Source organism: Euphorbia lathyris, chromosome 1 (genome assembly GCF_963576675.1).
Source record: "Euphorbia lathyris chromosome 1, ddEupLath1.1, whole genome shotgun sequence".
Taxonomy (NCBI): Eukaryota; Viridiplantae; Streptophyta; class Magnoliopsida; order Malpighiales; family Euphorbiaceae; genus Euphorbia; species Euphorbia lathyris.
This window is the reverse complement of record NC_088910.1, coordinates 122,599,471-122,621,076: the sequence shown is the minus strand read 5'-3', so window position 1 is coordinate 122,621,076 and position 21,606 is coordinate 122,599,471. Positions and strand designations below refer to the sequence as shown.

The window sequence follows — 21,606 nt, the reverse complement described above, 5'->3', positions numbered from 1 at the left end:
TTCGACTCACTTCAATCTCATTTTTAAAAAAAAAGTTTTTTTTTATTTTTATTTTATTTTTCAATAATTATAAAAACATGTTACCATTATTAATTAATTTAAATGGACTCTCTATTTTGATTTTAATAACACTTTTGAATTTATTTTTAATATGTCTTTACCATTAAAAAAAATAGACATATTTAATATTCATTTTTATTATGTCTTTACCATTAAAAAAAAAAAAGTAAACATGTTTAATTTTATATTAGTTCAATGCTAGTTTCTAAAAAATTTACAGTTTTAATGCATTGGAGGCTAAAAAAAAATTGCCCAGCCCTAACATGCTGGACTTTGAAAATTTACCGTCAACAGCACAGTTAATTTCGATTTTTTTTTTGACGTTTTAAATTTTTCTTTTACTGATATGTTTGAACCCCGGATCATCCGGGGTCCTGATTCCGCCACTGCTTTATATCATCAATTTTTGAATGTATTCTATTGGTAGTGTATGTTGATGACATAGTGATAATTGGTAACGATGCAACTGGATTACAAAGTTGAAAGCCTTCCTTGGTATTTGTTTTCAAACAAAGGATCTAGAACCATTCAAGTACTTCTTGGGAATATTTCCCGCAGTAGCAAAGGAATTTAACTCATAGAAAATATTGTTTAGACTTATTGCCTAATGTTAGTTTGATTGGGGCAAATACATGTGATGCACCTATGATATCAAATTTGAAGTTAAAAACTGAAGATGGTGATTTTCTTGAAAAGCCTGAAATATTTAGAAGACTTGTTGAAAAGTTGAACTACCTCACAATCAATCGCCCTAATATAGCGTTTCTAGTGAGTGTAGTAAGCTAGTTCATGTCTTCTCCTAAAACTTTATATTAATGTAATCTGTCATATTCTGAGATATTTAAAGAATGCTTCAGATCGTGGTATGTTATATCAAAATCATGGTCATTAAAGTATAGAAGGCTTTAGAGATGCAGATTATATTAGAGACCTTACATGTAGAAGTTCCACCAGCGGATATTGTGTATTTGTAGGAGGCAATCTTGTATCTTGGAAGAGTAAGAAGCAAAGCATGGTTTCTAGATCAAGTGCAGAATCCAAACACAGGGCTATGGTACAGAATATGGGTGAACTTGTATGGCTACGTTTACCAAAACTCTATCGAGAAATCAGGTCAATTATATATATATGAAGTTGGCCATGCTTAATATATGTAAAGAACAATAGAGAGATTGAAAATATTCTTGTATATTATTACTAATTAGATATAGGTATTTATACATGAGTTAAAAAGCTAACAAGGAAATCTAATAAAATCTAACAAATTTACCCCTATTGACTATTTACATCTATTCACTGTAATACTCCCCTCAAGATGAAGCACATATATTTATCATGCCCAATTTGTTACAGATATAGTTTAGCCGAATCTCATTTAAGGCTTTAACGAAGATATGTCCAAATTTCCTATAAGCTCTTATATAGGTGGTAGAAATGATGTTTTTTTCTAGCTTCTCAAAAGTCAAATAATAAATCCTAGGAAACTTAACCTAGAAATCCAAAATATAGCTTGGCTACACTTCCCAAATCATGCTCGATGACTTTGTTTCAATCCATATAGAGCTTGCGGAGACGGCAAATTTTGCCATACTCTCCTGAGCAAAAAAACTCACGTGGTTGCTCCTTGTAAACTTTTTGTAAATCTCTATTCAAGTATTTTTTACATCAAGCTGATGCAAGGAACAATTGGAACAAACTGACAGTGAGAATTCGGAAAGAAAGCCAACTTTCCATAAACCACAAAGAAATGGATAAGTTCTATTCTGAGAGTAGAACAACTCTGAAACTCAACTGAAAAATTCCATTCCTGTCCGAAACTCAAACTCGGAAAAGAAAAAAGACTTAAATACCAAATGCTAAGCTCTGATAACATGTTTTTGTTCTTTGGGAAACGCAAACCAAAAGAACAAGAACACATATCAAGAATTTAACTAGGCTATGATGTCGTGTCAAGGAATCAGTTGAACTAAAAACTTAAGCTAATAGTTAAGCCCAACAACATCTTTTATATTAATCTATGTCAATATCTATACTCCAGCTTGAGAAGAGTGCCATAAATGTACAACTAGCTTTCCGAAACAGTACCTTAATCATAAGAAATCGACATAAATGTGATTTATATACTTAATGTGTCTAAATAGAGTGTCATTATCAAATACATTGAATAAATTCTCACTCTTTCTGCTTTTACAAGTATTCACTATTTCATCAGTAAACACTTATGGAAATGATGAAGAACGGATGAATATTTACCTGAATTAATTTCAATACCGGGTTGACTTTACATGGGAATTCTACAAGCAATTATTGTTTAGATTTCTTCTGCTGAATACATTACTCCAACTAGGCAAGGCTGCATATGGTTTGTGAGCGTGTGATTCAGCATCAACTTGATGATATAAAGATATAAAATACACAAAAACAATAGGCTAAACCTGTCGGCAGTAACGTGGCAATTTGACACTACCAAGGTCTCCCTGGAAACATGGACATATAAACAAATTTCAGCTTGCTTCCTTGTGGTTGGACCTCAAGTTTTTGGAGTTAATTACATACACGGTCCTTCAACAATTGGAAATGAATAACGATATCATAAATCTTAAATTTTTAACGAGAAAGGTATCACCGTTTAACTTTGATATCCTCCAATTTTGTTTAGAGACCAACAGACTCGTTCGCTGAAGATGCCATGTGGATAACAGCTCATCAAGATTTTGTCAACTGCGAAATAAAAATTAGCAAAATTTGAAAGAAAATATATATTCTTTTTTTAATTTTTCACATGGTAAGATTTCGATGATATGTCATCCATGTGGCATTTCCGACTAATGTGTTCGTGGATAAAAGGACTATGAGTGAAACCAAAATTAAACGGCAATGGCTTTCTTATTAAAATTTTAAGATTTTATGGCATTTCTGGTTCATTTCTAATAATTTGAGGATTATGGATGTAATTCACCCGAAGATTTTGCATTTTAAAACAATATTTTATCTGACAAATAAAACAGAAATCTTCACCTTCTCTGCTGATTTCATGGCCCTCTAATCCAGAAGAAAGCTCCTAGATACCAGTTGAACCCGCACGTGTACATGGTAAGATAGGCTCAATCAGTTACCAAATCAAATCATGCTATGAATTGAAAATTGTCTCAAGTTGAGCTAAAAAGAATCTTATTACAGCCAGACAAATTTGCTGGCATGCTCCCCAACTCCTCACCTCTGGAAAAGACAATGTTCAGACCACCAGATTAATAATTTCCCGCCACTGGTTTATTAATGAGCCACTGATTCACTATATAACACACCAACACCAATAGGCACTCAAATTGTCAAACCATTCAACACAAAAAGTTGAATTCAGCATATATACCTTTTCTTTTTCTTTCTGGAATCATGAACAAGAACAAGGTGAGTGATGTTCGTGCTGCTGCATTTAGCAAAGGTTTAAGGAGCAGCAGGCCGCTTCCAAAGCGCGGGCAGATCAAGTCGAAGATAGCAGCAAATGCTTTTCACTCCATTGTTTCTGTTCTTTCAAGAGCTTCTTCAAATCGCAGGAAAACATGTTATAGAGAAGGCCAATGATAATGTACTAATGAACATAGTATGATCCTTAATTTTCTCAATGTATCTAGTGTTTTCAGGTTTATAATAAAATTTCACTCTTCAAAGTGCAACCTCTACAGTCTATTTATGCTCAGCCCCTGCTTTTTCATCTGCTAGGGTGCAAAATGCACCCTCTAGCAGATGAAATTGCAGGCCGAGGCAGGGTGGCTTCCGTTAGCTGGGGTGTGATGGCACCCCATGCCCCCCCGCCTCTGCCTCAAAATATGGCAAATCCATTTGTTGTCTTATAGGATTAAAAACAGTCCCATCTTAAGAAATAATCTCAAACAAGCTTAAGTTGAGAATTATTTCTTCAAAGTGCACCATGCAAGTCTATTATGGTATCGAAGAACTTTGTCATCCTGCAGTTTTACATTTGCTCGAATCTAGATTAGTTGGTGTCTGGGGAGTTCTGAATTACGAAAAAGAAATCAAACTCGCCAAAAATATTCAGTAAATATATATATATAGCCGTCTTGGCCAATTTCTATAGAAAATGATGAGTGTGGATAAATGATCATATTACTGAAAATAACTCCACTTTTACAATGAATATTGTGAATTTCTGAACAAGTCTATGCGGGCAACTAACATGACATGATTTTATTTTATTTTTATGAATATGGATACTTTTGGAAACACTGAGTATTAAACCTATGACCTCCCACCTCATAAAGTAGAGATATATCGATTCAACTATGTTACTTTGGTAAGTGATATGATTTGATTAGTGGCTTAAACCATGTCAAAATCTAAAAGATGCCTCTTGAGCTCCAATAATACCAACAGGAACACTCCATTCACAGTCTACAGGTTCAAACAGATAGATGAGATTGGAAGTTGAATAATAACTAGGGTTGTTAATTAGCCGAATCGAGAACGAGTTGGGTTAGGGTCGGGTCGGGTCGGGTGTGGGCAAGCTCAAAAATTGGGGTCGGCTCAAACTCGAGAGAAGTAACACAAGCTCCGCTCAAGAAAGGCTTGGTTCATGAACGGCTCGAGAATGATTTTGAGCTCCAAATTTATACTTAAATGTACTTGTTTAACATTTGCTATTTAATTAACTAAGGAAATACCAACTTTAAACTTAAAAATAAAAAAAAAATAATATATAGTTAATAACAAATTTAAATGATGTTATAAGATTAAAGAGGAGAATAACAACAAACATGTCGAGCACAATCATTAAAAATATCTAAGAAAAATAATGAGTATATCGTAATTTATCCATTTAAGTAATACAAAGTATAAGGTTAAAGAGGAGAATAAAGAAGTGAAAGAAAAATAATCTCTCGTAAAATTAATGAAATATACGTAGTGAGCATATTCGTGAGCTTTCAAGCCGAACTTAAAGAAATTCAGGCTTGACTTGTTAATGTTCCGATCTGAGCTCCAATAGTTTTTGAGCTATGCAGGCTGATTAACACCCTAATAATAACATATTGACACTAAACATTGGCTATGGTATTATTGAGAAAATAGGGTATAATAGCAAACAAGGATAGGCTCTAATACTATAGCATGAGTTGTGGGTTAGGAGGCATGCCAGCTATAGCATTTTGACTCTGTGATAACCAACCAATAAATCAATTCGTTAAGCATGAGATGATTATCTCGAAGTTTTGGAGATAATCACCTAATAAATTAATTCATTAAGCATAATTAATAATATACTAATTATGTGCATCATTTAATATTCTTTTTTCCTGTTGCTAAACATGAGGATGAGGAGGTTTCTGAGTTTAGTTTTTAGTGCCAGACAGATCTGTAGAGCATGGCCATTATAATAAGATATGTTTGCTGGTATGTGTAACCATGCACTCGAAATGAAAACTTTAAGAAAATGAAAGCAATATGGCATATAGATTAAAGATTCCTGTATGGTATATAATATTAATTTCTACACAAATAACGGCTGCACATGGTAGAGAGACTATAGAGGCAAAATTCGGCACATGCAAGAATTTTGACTTCTGAAATTTAACTCCTAAACTTTAATTGTTGTTAAAATCGTAGCTCTTGAAAGTCACAGTACTATTTCGTATTCAGTGCATTACGTTTACCTTTACGTAGTAGTGGAATATCAGATTCTTGATTTGTTTCGGAGGGTGGATTTGATGGTAAAACAGAAATTGATATTGGACCAAGAAGCAGGAGGTTTCGGACATCTTGAATACACCTGACAAACAGGCGGCGGGTTAGGTGGTTGTGGATACAGACTGTGGAGTTTGGTAGACTTAATAGACTACCGCACTATCAACATGGTTCGTCTATAGTAGATATGTTAGAGATGTGGGAAAGAAGGGAAAACGCTCATAAATGTGACATTAATGGATATAAGGTACTTATTAAGAAAGGGACAAAAGCATTGATGCCTTTTTTGAAGACGAGAGTAACTAAGAAAGACACATTTTTAGTGACTTGAGGTCTCATATCCCAAACAAAGCAAATACTCCAAAAAAATTGTGGTAAGATAGAAAATAATGGTTTGTTAGGAAAAAGAGTACTATAAGGATTCGTGGTAAGATAGGGAATAATGGTTTATTAAGAAAAAGAGTACTACAAGGAGTATCACCTTGTAAGATTGAAGAAGGCATTCGGTTGATAAGTATCGAATATTAATATGAATTGGACTTTTAATTATTAGTTTAAATTTTTAGTTCATTTAGTTTCATTATAGGGTATCAAAGCCTCTTTAGTCAAGGGTTCAATTCCTTCAAACCTCATTTATTGATTAAACTGAAGAACACGGTAATATGGACGTGTGTTGCACACGCTTCAAGCATAGTGGGAATTTTCTCAAAAAAAAAAGAAAAGCATAGTGGGAATTTGTGGAATTAAAAACGCATGATGGGATGGATACATCAAACATAAATGAAATACTTTTGAACTATTAAAACTGCAAATTCCGAATACAAATGAAATGAATAACGCAATATTAATGTCAAATTGAAAGATTAGGGGTCCCAAAATTACAAGGCTCGTGACAATAATAATAACACAAAACAGCTCTGCCTCCCTCTGAACCTATGTTGTCCGAACACATATACGGATATGGTTTCCGATACGGACATGAGAAACGTTATTTCTATAAAATATAGGACAGAGAAACATGGAAAAAACATGTAAATATTAAAAAAATTGGGGCATATTTAGAAATATTAAAAATATACTTTTATATTTGAATTTTTGTAATATAACTAAATAAATACCTATTTATAAGGATTAGAACAAAAAAAGAAATTTTAGTTTGTGATTCGTGAAGGAGATTACTGGAGATTACAACATATTTATAGAGATTGAGAAGTTTGATGGTCATTTTGGTTCCTATTAGGAGTCGCATAGTCTCTCTGCAACTGTTCCGTCTATCTCCACCTGCTCTCTTTTTCTCTCTATTTTTGTCTCTGATCCTTTTTTGTCTTGGAAACGCGTTTCCCACAAGGAATAGTGTATCCAAGTTTCCAATATTACAGAAACGGCCCCAAAATGTATTGCACCCGTTTCTGACACGTTTCCGTATCGGAAACATGAAACGCCGGTAAGTTCAAGTTTCCGTACTTCATAGCTCTGAACTTTTAGTGTCTCAAGTAATATCCTTAGCTCGGCCCTTATAGGAGTAGTCAGATCCATTCTTGTGAATGACAAGAGCACTAGAGACGGGACCATAGGAAAAGCTAAAATAACAAGCTCACTTCGCATAACATGAGTAAGAGCCTTATAGCATCTCCAATGCAAACATTTTTCAAAGTTGCCAAAACTTAACACATCATTTCAAAATGTATTATTTTATTTTTTCTCTCATCCACATCACCTTTGGCAACTTTTTAAAAAAAAATGTCCCAATCCTAAGTAACTCTAAAAATTGTCATTATGGTCCCATGAAGCATTATTTTATATATAATTTATTTTAATAATAAATATTACCATAAAATTCCACCAATAGTAGGTAACTAAATCATTTTTTTATATTAAAAAAAAAAGTAAGGGTCCAAAAAGGGATGCTAAAAATTGACAATATTGCTATAATCATTTAAGCAACCTTTGTAACTCGCACTCTTTCAAATACCCTCCATGTCATCAAGCACCCTTCCAAACACCTTGCATTAGAGATGCTCTTATAAACATCAAGAATGTAAGAATCTGAGAAGTAATACCCTTAAATTCGGAGAAAACCGGAGTGATTTTTCGATTTCGAATCCTAGGCAGTTCAGGGAGCCTTGTTTTTCTTAACGGTGTATAGGCTCATATTTTAACAGGTATTTTTTACATTTCATTTAGCATGAGAAAGGCCCGACTAGCGCTATTCTTATTTTGCAGGCTCAAATCAAATTAAAGAGTTTTTACATCAGTAGACAATTACGGCGATGATCAAGAAATGATGAAGTACTTACCTGGATTAATTTCAATACCGGGTTGACTTTACATGGGAATTCTACAAGCAATTATTGTTTAGATTTCTTCTGCTGCATATAATACTCTGCATATGGTGAGTGAACGTGTGATTCAGCAACAACTTCATGATATAAGGATATAAAATGCACACAAACAATAGGCTAGACCTGTCAGGCAGCAACGTGGAAATTTGACAGTACCGAGGTCTCCCTGTAAACATGTGCATATATTATTATAAACAAATTTCATCTTGCTCCCTCGGACCTGAAGATTTTGGAGTTAGTTGTAGCTATGGTCCTCCAACTACTAAAAATTGAAGAAAAATACCATAAATCTTAAATTTTTAACAAGAAAGTCATCAGCATTTAACTTTGGTTTCACTCATTGATCCTTTCGTCCGAAAACTAGCAAACACATTCCTGTAGGATAGCACATTGATGACAACTTATCAAAATTTTGCCATGCGGCAAATAAAAATGTGATAGAATTTTGAAAGAAATTGTTATTATTATTATTTGTCACGTGGCAATTTTTTTTATGACATGTCATTCATGTGGCATCTTTGGTGAATGTGTTTGCCGATTTCCGGACAAGAGGACTATGAGTGAAAGCAAAGTTAAACAATGGCTTGCTCGTTAGAATTTAACAATGTATGACATTTGGTTCCATTTCTAATAGTTTGAGGATCAAAGGTGTAATTAACCCAAAGGTTTTGTAGTTTAAACTAGTACTTTATCTTCCAAAGAAAACAGAAATCTTCACTTCATGGCCCTTTTATTAATGAAGTAAAATATTCTGAAAGCCAACCCAATGATCCAGAAAAGAGCTCCTAGATACCAGTTGAACCCGCACGTGTACATGGTCAGATAGGATCATAATGCACATTAAACTATGGATTTAAGTCAATCACTCACCAAATCAAATCATGCTATGATTTTAAATTGTCTCAAGTTGAGCTAAAAAGAATCTTCTACAGCCAGACAAATTCGCTGGCATGCTCCCCAACTCCTCGCCTCTGAAAAGGTCATTGTTCCCACCAACAGATTAGTAATGAGATGTTGATTCACTATATATACTTATAATAAAGCAAGAAAATAGGCATTCAAATTGTCAAACCATAAAGACAAAGCCCTTGAAGAGAAAAAGTTTCAGCATACCTTTTCTCTGGAATCATGAACAAAGTCAGTGATGTTCGTGCAGCTGCATTCAGCAAAGGTTTAAGGAGCAGCAGGCCACTTCCAAAGCGTGGGCAGATTAAGTCAAAGATAGCAGCTAATGCTTTTCACTCCATTGTTTCTGTTCTGTCAAGAGCTTCTTCAAATCACCATCATCCCCACAGGAAAACATGTTATAGAGAGGGCCAATAATAATGTACTAATTACTGTTAATGAAAACATAGTATGATCCTTAATTTTCTCAATGTATCTAGCGGTTTCTCTTCTCATCTTTCCTTGTTGGCTTTTATTTCTATCATACAAAATCTACTTAGAATATATATATACATATATATGCATTGGTTGCACCTGCTGTTCAATATCATATTTGCACTGATTGCCTGGAAGGGCTCAGTCTTGTGAGATACAGTATCGAATTCACAAGTTCTTTTTCAACGAAAGTAAAGCAAACTGTTTTCCATAGCAATTGACTGGCCTGGATTATGCAACTAGGATTAAGAAATCAAAGAACCAAACTCAAACGAAGAAACCATTCATCAACCAAATAACAATTTACTGGAATAGCAGCAGCAGCAAACCTATAACACAAAAATGTAAGAAAGGACTTTTAAGGAGTAACAAACCTTTGTTCAACTGATTAATTCGCATTCTCTACATCAAAATTTACTGGGATCTTTTAAGGAAAAAAACATCTTCAAGCCAATGATCTTTTTCGAATTTTGTTGATTGAGCCCCTGATATTTCAATTTGACACATTCTCAATCAATCATAATCGCACACATTAAGCCCTTAGAACATCCATCTAATTCATTTAAAAGAGCATTATTCATTTCATCTGCATCTGAAATTATATTTTTTACAGTTCGATATAGGTTTTATAATTTCTTTATAGATACATCAAACATAAAAGAACTACTTCTGAAGTATTAAAATGCAAATTCCGAATGCAAATGAAATGAATAAAGTTGTATTAACTGAGTTTTATGTTCAAAGTTGACTTTTCTCATCAAGGGCTTAATGTAAACAATTATAATTGATCAAGAGGTAATTGTGTCCAATTGAAACATTAGGGGCTTAATCAATAAAAGTCGGAAAGATTAGGGATCTCAAAATGCTTTTTCAGTCTTTTAACTCTTCTCATTGCATATAATCATTACATTCTAAATTGAGATAAAGAAGGGTTAATACCAAATGCAGTAGAAGTTACATGTCTGAGATTTGGAAGCCAAATTGTCAATGCATGGATTCATAGAGAAGACTGTCCTGTTCCAGCTGTAGTGAAGTTAACATTTGCTCGTACAATTTAATTAACTCCATGTAAATTTCTTTATTTAGAGGATGTGAGATGTCATTAACCAAAAACTTATGGGTTGTTCCTCCAACTTGAATCCAACTAGAACCAGGTTCTTTGTGTAATACTTTTTCCTTCATTTCTTTTCTCAAATTTCCAACAGCGTTCCACATACCAGCCGAAGCATATAAATTTGATAGAAGAACATAAGCAGATTCATTTTCAGGCTGCAGCTCAAGAAGTTTACTAGCTGCAACTCTCCCCAGTTCGACATGTCTATGGATGTTGCAGGCTGATAGAAGAATTTGCCATATTTGAACATCAGGTTCAACAGGCATGCCATCTATGATCTCCTTTGCATCTGCCAAGAGTCCTAATCGACCAAGTAGATCAACCATGCAAGCATAGTGTTCTAAGCGCGGGATGACTCCATGAACTTCAAACATATTTTCTAAGTAATAACGAGCTTCTTTCACCTGACCGGCATGACAGCATGAAGTAAGAAGTCCAAGATAAGTTATCTCATCAGGTTCGACTCCCAACTGAGACATCCGAGCAAAAATGTTGCAAGCCTTTTCATAACAACCATGTTGAGCATATCCTATGATCATAGCATTCCAAGCAGCTAAATTTTCTGTAGAAGCACTCCCGAATGCTTTCTCTGCATCTCGAATGCTTCCACACTTACAATATATGTCAACGAGAGCACTTTCAACATACCTGTCCTGAGCAAACCCAGATTTTAGTGATAGGGAGTGAATTGCTCTCCCCTGTTCAATATCCGTCATGGCACCACAAGCTTTAAGGACAACACTGAAAGTTTTTCCATCTACCTCAAAGGATGATCTCAATATGTTTCGAAACAAATCAAAAGCATCAGCATAAAAACCACCACGAACCAAACTACTCATCATTGCATTTGTATTCATCAAGTTTACCTTATCAGTCTCAGTCAATATCCTTTGCGAATCATCCATATGATTGCACCTCCCATATGCTGTAATCAAGCTAGACACCATTGAATCATCCGACATGAAACCACATTTAATCACATGCGAATGGATTTGCATCGCTTTTTTTATACAATTCATGGTGGAAGCTATTTCCAGAATGCTTGCAAGAGTGTAGATGGTTGGCTGTAGTGCAAGGTCACGCATACGAGAGAAAACCTGTAAAGCCTCACTAATGAAACCATTATCAGAATAAGCTGCAATCAAAGAATTCCAAGAAACAGAATCTCTATCAGTCATTTCATCAAATACATCCCTAGCATCGCGCAATCTCCCGCACTTACCATACATGAATATTAACGCATTGCCAACAGAAACTGCCTGTGAATACCCTGTCTTATGACAAAGTGCTTGAATTTGCTTTACTGGATTGATGAACTTCAATGCTCCGATAGCGGACAAAATGTTAATTAAAGTGTACTCATTAATATCTATTCCTATGGAAAGCAAAACTATAAAACACTGCAACGCTTCGTCACCATCATTAGCAGCTCCAATCCTCTCAGTCCAAGAAACAATATCTGGTTCAGGAATTTCATCGAACGCCTTAACAGCATCGACTTTACTCCCACACCTGGAGTACATACCGATGAGAGCATTACTCAAATGCAATGAAGAACCATATAAAAACCCCAATTTAATCGCAACCCCGTGAATCTGCTCGCCTTCTCTAACATCAAATAAACCACCAACTACTCCGGTTAAGCTAAATTCATTCAACTCTAATCCCAAACTCCTCATTAAAGCAAAAGTCCTTTTCCCTTTTTCGAATTCCTCATTCCACATATACCCACAGACCATAGCAGTAAAAGACACATTATCCACATCAAAACACTCATCAAAACACCTCTCAGATGATCCCACATCCCCATGTTTGGCATAATTCTCAATCAACCCACTCACTATAAAAGCCTGAGAAGCAAGTCCTAGCCTCACACAAACCCCATGAGCAATCGCATTCTTACTCAAATTATCACAACCTTTAATCAAAGAACTCAAAGTAAAAACATCAGGAGACAAACCCAGATGCCTCAACTCATTAAAAAGCTGAAAAACAGCGTGGGGCTGGCTAAATCGCGCAAACCCAGAAATGAGGGCATTGTAGGTGACAATATCAGGGTTATGGGTGTACCGAAGGAAATTGAGAGCACGAGGAAGGTCATTGATTTTAGAGAAGTGGGAAATTAGAGCAGAGGAGAGGAAACGGTCAAGAACATTACCTGATTTGATGAAAAGAGCGTAGGTTTGGTCAGTAAAAACAGGGGAGAAAGGAGAAAGAGCAATCGATGATTTGAGAGCCTGGGGATAACAATTGTTTGAGATTAGGATTTTGAATTGGGGGAATCCTAGTTTCTTCATTCATTCCTGCTCGGAGCTCTTCAACCATTAAAGAGTAACTGAAAACGCGGGAAATCCAAATCCGAATATCGGCTCCCACTTTTGAATATATTCGACATTTGGACCGGTCCGCATCGGCACAAAGCCCATACATAAAGGTTAGCCTTTTCTTTTTGATGGATACATAAAGGTAGCTTTGGGGATTACCTTATAGTGAGGTTTTGGTCCATTTTCAGAAAACTTTGAGATAGAAAAGCATTTAATGAGAATTTAACAGTAAAATTAACTAATATAAATGAGTCGAGCCGTTCATGGACAGTTCGCATTCAGTTTGATAAAAGTTCGATCATATTCAGCTCGATCTATAAATGATTTGAGCTTAAACACAGTAAAACTTGGTATTTAATGAGACTTTAACAGTAAAATTAACTAATATAAATGAGTCGAGCCGTTCATGGACAGTTCGCGTTCAGTTCGATAAAAGTTCGATCATATTCGGCTCGATTTATAAATGATTTGAGCTTAAACACAGTAAAACTCGGTATGAAAGTTCGTAATTATATGTTCATGAACAAGTTAGATCATAATGTTTATGAACAGGCTCGTCAGCAAATTTTGTTTAATTGTTTTTTTAATAATGAAAGCATATGTAGTTTTATGTAAATCTTTAATTTTGTAGGTTTCGAAACGATGTAGTTTTGTGTTAAAAAAATTTAAATAGACATAATTAATGAGTTGTTTGCGAGCAAAGTTCATGAACATAATTAATGATATATTTGAGAACAAAGCTCGTGAACAAATAAACGAGCAGCTCACGAACAAAATATTGAGCTCGTCAATTTTCTAACGAGACGAGCATGAGGGACCAAAGTCCGGCTCGATTACCGTTCTAACATATCAACAATAATAAGGTAAAGGCTATGCTTACTTTGTTTTTTACAAAGTAAGCCTTACTTTGTGTGTTTTAACCATTGGATTAATTTTATACTCCATCATTCAATCATTCAATTGTGAAAATATAAAATATATAATGAATTGGGATGCTTCAATAGTATAGTTAAGTGTCAAGTTTGAAGAGATTAAATTTTGTTGAAATTAACTAATGTGAAATGGTAAAAAAAATTAGGGAGCATTTTTGTTTTTTAAAGAAATGATGGACTATTAGTGGTTAAGTGTGGTATTTACGTGGACTCTAAATTACTAAATATTCACCGTTAAGTCTAGAGTTATTTAAAGGGTGTTGTTAAACACAGCCCTTAATTCTCACTCCTAGCCTCTTGAAAGGATGAAATTGCCCTTTCATGGGTTTTGGGAGGGGAATTTCTGTTTTTTTTTTTCAATCCGACACGCGGGCGTTTGGCCATCACGCCTCACCGCGCGGTCGGGCTATAGATATCACGCCTCACCGTGTGGTTGGACGTGATAGCCCCACGCCTCACCGCAAAGTCGGGCAGGTGGCTGTCACGTTCGACCACGCGGTGAGGCGTGTGTCTATCACGTCCGACCACGCGGTGAGGCGTGACAACCACACGCCTGCGTGTCGGATTGGCAAAAAAAATAGCTTTTTAACCCCGTAAATAGTTCGTTAAACCCATAAATAGTCCGTTAAACCCATAAATAGGTCGTTAAACCCGTAACTACAGAATTGTACTTAAAACCTAAAAATATCATACAATTGAGTCCTAAAATCAGTAAAAATAATATAAATTAATTAATAAATATTATTAATCACAACATATAAAACTAATATAATCTAGTCCAAGCCTCTCTCCTTTCAGTGTATAGATTCTCCAAGTGACGAACACTCGGATGACAAAATAAACGCCATTGGGTGGCAATGGGAGGCACTGGAAATGTAGGATGTAAATAAAGATGTATGTAGTGACGATAACTCCCCAAATGACAAATCACAATCTCTCGCTCTAGTGGTCTTCCATCGTCCGAACGCATCGGCAGTATAGTGCAACATCCTAACTGTTGTGTAGTAAAGAGGAAAATTATTGTGTTCAATACAGATGCAGCAGCATATAAGTCATCCGGACTCACCATACAGTGGGACTCACCACAACCCGCTCTTGCCCACTTAATACGTGTGAGGGCAGCATCAAATCCGTTCCCGTACACTGGCGCATACAGATCACGGTTTGCCCGCATCTCATTCTCTATGAGCACTCTCATCAGCTTCCACTCCTCTTGGTTATAAATGATGGCATCGGCTAAAACACGAAATCCACAGTTACCATCTGCTACAACATCATGGAATCCAGTAATAAATGGTACGATGAGACCTTGAACCCGATGTAAATGGTGGTAACCGGCGATATCCGCATCAAATCCGACTGAAAATATTAATATATGGAATTTATCAATAAAAATATATTTACTTTAACTTCAACATATATATAAATGAAATAAAATATACCCGGCATCTGGATGTTATGCACAGATGAGGATGAGGAACGGCCTCGACTACGACTACTCCTCGAACCTGAGGACCGTGCTCGACTGCGTGGTGCCTGACTGTACTCCCATGCACTCGGATTTCGTTTTGTTGATGAATTTCCCTTTGGTCTACCCCTAACAGTGTCTTTGACCTCAGGTTCTTTGAAGCCACTTTGTTCCGGGTTTATCTGATCATGAATCATCATCGATATGCTACGCACCATTGAAGGATCTAATTTTTCAACCTTTTCCACAAGAGATTGAAAAAATCGGTGATCCTCAGACCCGTCAGCATATATTGGAGCAGTAACCGGTATGTCACTCAACCCTTCAAACGCAAGAGATCTCCAAAAAGGATGGATGCGGTCAACACGGACCGATTCATCTGTGTCAATATATGTTTTAAGCTCACATGCACACGGAATGCCATGAGTCATGGGCAACACGCATCCGCATTCACTTACCACATTCATACTCAATCTGTGCATACGCTTGAGCTCATCATTTAGTACAGCCAAGCAGTAATGTGAAACGTGTAAGTCGAGATACGCGAAAGGTGCTCCACAGTGATTCACCGCAGATCTTCTTCTCGAGTTCTCGAGTGAGTATCTGATTATATACAATGAAGGATTACAAAACTAATGTATTAAATTTTAAAAGATTAAAGCAAATAACAGAATAAATGTCTTACTTGATCGCCTCGATCTGAGCCTCAATGTCCTTGTGCACCTTCGCCCACACTGTATCGAGTGCACCAGTAGATGAATTCAACCACTGTTTCAACTGTGCATGTGAACTCTCCACTCGACATGAGGCCAGTTGCCAGTAGTATTCTTCATGGCTACCACTGACGCCTCATATTCGGCTACTGTTGGGGCTTTGATGCGTGCCGTCTAGTGTAGTGTTTTCTACGACAAAATGTGTATGATAAGTGCGTTACAACTATGGATATGATCTTTATAAATGCTCTATCTTTACTAGACGTCACTACTTAGGGGCAAGTGTACCCCGTCGTATCAAGTCATAATCTGGTTAAGACCGGGTATAGAATCCACGAGATTTATAATTGCAAGTATTAAACGACTCGGTTTTATACGTTATTTAAGCGGTGAATACTTTAGGTTGATTTGAGGGATAACTACAAACTACTCCTAAACTATTAGTGAGACAGGTTTATGTAACGGAAACTCTACGGAATGATATGGGTGACGATAAGTTATAAATATAATAAACAATAACTCCGAATATATTTGATTGATGATTTACTCTTGCAAAGATGACTACGTGTAATTCGACCGACCCGTGAAGTACTTAGACTACGTGGTTCCTAGTCAAGGCGTGTCTAATGCTGGGGATCAGAAACTAGGGCCCGTAAGTTTCGTGGCTTGTCAATTCCTACAGTTTCCGATGCGTCACTTCCGGTAAGGCAACACCTATATGAATCCCTAAAGATAGCCCGAATGACATCGAAAATCGCGTTCCCCTACACAATAATCAATTACGAATATCAAAACAAGCAATAAACATCAACACGTATATAGAAACGGAAATTGCAAATCATATATTATAAATGTGGGAAGCGTAAATGCGGAATACAACCAAGCCTAGTACTTAGGAAGAGTACAAGCTAGTTAGCAAGTAAAGAGGGAAGAATCGGCCCTCGAAACTAGCTAACCGGACTCAAGGCCGTCTCTTAGGTCTTGGAGGTGGAACTCTCGAGCTTGGTGGACGAGGATGGAACAGAACTTCGACGGAATGACAGATTACACGAACAAGCTCTCGAGGAGGAGGTGGAGTTTTATTACATAAGAAAAACTGAATGTAAAACTATCTATCAAAATCTCTCTATATCTATCTATGTAAAAAAAAATATGTAAAAGACTCTCCCAAAACTTAAGGTTAAGCCCCCTATTTATACACATCAAGCTAGGGTAAAGTTGTAAATTCACAAGGTACAATCATGGAACAACATCATTTTCTTCAGAATTCCCATGTTACGCCTCGCGTATGGTGGAGTACGCCCTGCGTATTGGCCCATTCCTTCAATAATTTCCTGCATGTGGACCTAAATCGGATCTTGTTGTCTCAACCACGCCCCGCGTATAGTGATATACATCGCGCGTCTTTGAGCTCCTGGCGTTTTATTGCTCGAAATACACCGTGTACGCCCTGCGCATTCCAAAACACGCCTCGCGTACTGATAGTTGACTTAGGAGACAATGCAGTCTGACTTTCAGGATTAGGCTAATCATTTCTGACATATGTCGTACGCCTCGCGCATGGTGGTATACGCCTCGCGTATTGATGACTAGATCCCACGTGGTGCCTGTGGATAAGTCAATTATTTCTGACTTGATGTTTCACGCCCCGCGTGAGGAATGATACATCTCGCGTATCTTGGTATATTTTCACTCCTTGCTCGTACCTGAAATACAGTTCTTGAGAGCCGAGTTAGCTTGACGTTTTATTTTCTAAATTAAGCAAAAAAATAAGGAAAATTAACCGAAAGTTCGGGATTTATTTTTATTTCGTTATTTTATTAAAACACTCTATTTTTGTAATTAAACTTATTTATTTCTTCTAAAATTAACCCGTAAATAACGCTAAAAGATAGGGGTAAAATACCCCTATCAGGCTTCAATTATACGTTTCCATTTGGAATTCTTAAAAATTTCACCAAACCTCTTCATTCCACTCAACTTGCCTACTCTATCCTCCACATCTTTATTAATATGCCATGTGCACAATAAATTATGACTATGAGTAAATACCTCATGAACCGGCCGCATCAGTCCTAACTCCCGGTCTGTAGCAATGGCTGTCGGATGCACATCAGGTTGGAGCAAAAGCTTCAATTTTTGTAACACCCACATATACTTACCCTCAGTTTCATCCTTCATGATTGCATAGGCGATCAAGAAGTTTTTGTTTGAAGGCGTCATTCCAATGATTTTAAAGAATGGCATCTTATACTTGTTTGTTTTATATGTTGAATCCATACCAACAAACAAGTAATAAGACCGGAACAGTGTGATCGATGTTGGATGTGCCATAAATAAGTGAATCACGACATTGCTGCCCGGCACCGCTTGCGTCCAATGTATGTAGTCCTTATCTATAGCAAGCCGATAAAACTAACCGATTACATCCCGACCCTCAAAGCTCTCAGTCCTGATTTTCTCCCTGTAATTATAGATATGTCTTTGTGTCGGGCAATCCTTCGGATGTTTTTCTTTGATTGCAGCAAAAATAGCACAAGGCTTAACTTGAGCTGAACTCATTTCACGAATAAGTTTTTTGGAAGCCGGGCTTAGTCCGCTCATCTGTCTGTAGCCCTGACGATATACAGCCAACTGATGACAGTGATGTCCTCTATCTCCAGGAATCCCATTCACCACCCAACCGCCCAATTCAGCGATTTCCATAACCTTTATCTGGAATTTGCAACCACAGTACTTTGTTTTTGTATTCTTCCATAGTATAACATCCACATCCATATCCTTTTATAATTCTTAACACCACGAGCACATTTAACCAATATCCACTTTGACTTGCACCCCGTCTTGTGCGACGTTGTGGTTAACTCGAACCCGATCCCAATTGCCGTCTGTTTTTCCCAGTTAACAGCTTCATGATATGTTTGAAACGTTTGTTTGGGAAAAAACTGCGAGCTGTAATCTATGCCGTTTCCGTCAAATTCTTCCCACGAAACCTCCTGTAAATGATAAATAACGAACATTACATTCCAAAACGTGATATTTCTACAGCGTTTCGGTGTCTAAACCCGAAAAACAGCCACAAATATGCTCGGGCGTGTGAGCATCATGCCTCACCATGTGGTGGGGCATATGAGTATCACGTCCGACCATGCGGTGGGGCGTATGAGCATCACGCCTCACCATGTGGTGGGGCGTATGAACATCACGTCCCACCTCATAGTGGGGCGTGTGGCTATCACGCCCCACCATGTGGTGGGGCGTGATACTCATACGCCCCACCACATGGTGAGGCGTGATGCTCACACGCCCAAGTGCCGAACCAGATTTTTTTTAATTCAAATTACAGAAATGCAAGGAAGTTCAATCGGAAAAATACCTCGAATTCAGACACAGCATCACTCCCGTCTCCTCTCGGTGATAACGGATTGCCTTCCATTAAACGTGTTGTCTATGATTCAGATGAAAATGTATTTGGGAGACTTTGAGAGAGTTTGGGAGGGATTCAAATTTTCAGTTTTTGGTTAAAGAACGGTTACGTCTTTTTCCGGGGCTGGGTTTAATAACCCACTATTTAAATCAATGAATAAATATCTGAAAGCTTATTAGAGCCTGATCTAAAAGTGAATAGAAAATAAAGTAGTTAAAAGAATTTTTAAGCAGAAACTAAATTGATTAAGGTTGAAACGGGGTAAAATACATTTATATCCCTGAATTGTTATGGTTTTTTTTTTTTTTTTTTTTTTTTTTTTTTTTTTGCCTAATACATCATTAGCTCTCTCAATTTGTCCAAAATAATAGATTGGCTCCCTGAACGTTGCAAGTGTCTCACCAACTCTCTAAACTTGCTTATTTCATATCACCAGCTCCCTAAACTTGTTCATAAAAGTATATTAGCTCCATGAACTTTGCAAGTGTCTCACCAACTCCTCAAACTTGCTTATTCTGTAACAACTAAATACAAAAACCATAATATAATTCTCGATACTCATTCATTCAATCTCTCAAACCTGCAACATTAACTTTTATAATAGGTTGAAAGGTAGGAGAAGCGAAAAAATTACCTCTCGAATAGATGAAGACGTATTTTTAGAATTTAGGTTTAATAAGTTTTTGTATTTTGTTGTTACAGAATAAACAAGTTTATCGAGTTAGTGAGACACTTGCAAAGTTCAGGGAGCTAATCTACTTTTATGGACAAGTTTAGAGAGCCGGTGATATGAAATAAGCAAATTTAGGGAGTTGGTGAGACACTTGCAAAGTTTAAGGAGCCAATCTACTATTTTAGATAAGTTGAGGGAGCTGGTAATGTATGAGGCTTTTTTTTTCTTTGAAGAACATTAATGTTATGGCTTAAACATCATTTGTTCATATAAAAACGGTTTAATATATAAATAACTCCTGAACTTGTTCAAATGTTGCAACTGTCCTCCAAACTTTCAATTGTAACAACTTACCCTTCAAACTTGTCCAATTATAAAACATAACTCCTCAAATTTGTCCAATTGTAAAACATAACCCTAAATTGCTGACATGGACTGCAATTGAAGAAATACGTGAAATACAAAAGCTGCAACGCTCGTGGAGTGTGATAATAAGATCTTTGGCGTGATACGAATCCGGGGAAACGTTTTTACAGTTCTTCAAGTATGGGGTAAAAAAATCTCAATTTGGGGTTATGTTTTACAATTAGACAAATTTAAAGGGTAAGTTGTTACAATTGAAAATTAGAAAGTGCAGTTGCAATATTTGGACAAATGCAGGGGTTATTTGTGTATTAGACCTATAAAAACCATTCATGGGGGCGGTGATAGAAAATTTAGATGCGGTATATAGCAATGCCCAACTTATATCACTATAACATTAAAGGGATTTTGGATGCGGTATATAGCAATACCCAACTCATATCACTATAACATTAAAGTCAAATCAATAAAATTCAGTAAAAGAAAGACATTAACAAAATAATAATATTAAAGTCAAATCAATAAAATTCAGTAAAAAAAGACATTAACAAAATAGCAATAATTTGAACACTTTTATTATATTATTAATTTTTTTTATCCATATCAAACAAAAAAAAACTACTATCGAGTACCTATTTTAACTTCATTATTTTATTACTAAAATTTTAACAGATTTTTATTGATTTGTGACTTTAATATTATAATAATCTAAATTTAGTTATTTGTTCTAAGAAATGAAGTTTAAGGTTATAAATTAGATGTAGATGCTATTTATTAGGTAAAATTGATATTTTCGAGTTACTTTTAGGGCAAAAAATTAAATTTTTTTTTAACAAAAATTGAAGTTTTTCTGGGAAGAAAATAAAAGATAATGGGCAAAAATTGAAAGCAGATCATGGAGATTCTATCAAAAAACAAAGGTCAGAGATCTCATACCAACTAAATTTAATTATGTCAGAGGTCAACAGAACATCCACGTGTCCAATTTCTATCGGTCATGGTATGGAGGTGTCAAAATGCAATATGCCCCAGTCAATTAAACGACGTCATAATGAGAGAGTCAGTAAACGGTCCAGTTGTCCCCAGCGTATAATGAAATTGTTAATGTTGACA

At 36.1% G+C, this 21,606-nt stretch overlaps 1 protein-coding gene and 1 long non-coding RNA gene across 2 annotated transcripts; both read right to left on the bottom strand.

The window, feature by feature from the left end:
* Positions 1-2,100: 2,100 nt before the first annotated feature.
* On the bottom strand, positions 2,101-6,136 carry LOC136210849 (uncharacterized). The gene is made up of 4 exons (XR_010678237.1): positions 5,727-6,136; positions 3,079-3,601; positions 2,496-2,537; positions 2,101-2,413 (listed from the first exon to the last, which is right to left on the bottom strand). It is a non-coding gene; the product is annotated as an uncharacterized lncRNA (long non-coding RNA).
* Positions 6,137-6,416: 280 nt separating this feature from the next.
* LOC136210848 (pentatricopeptide repeat-containing protein At2g13600-like) lies at positions 6,417-12,923 on the bottom strand. Its single transcript, XM_066002268.1, has 5 exons — positions 10,419-12,923; positions 9,213-9,351; positions 8,970-9,070; positions 8,223-8,265; positions 6,417-8,140 (listed from the first exon to the last, which is right to left on the bottom strand). Exon 1 carries the CDS (start codon positions 12,888-12,890, stop codon positions 10,464-10,466), a length of 2,427 nt encoding a protein of 808 aa, XP_065858340.1. The 5' UTR covers positions 12,891-12,923; the 3' UTR covers positions 6,417-8,140; positions 8,223-8,265; positions 8,970-9,070; positions 9,213-9,351; positions 10,419-10,463.
* Positions 12,924-21,606: the final 8,683 nt, after the last annotated feature.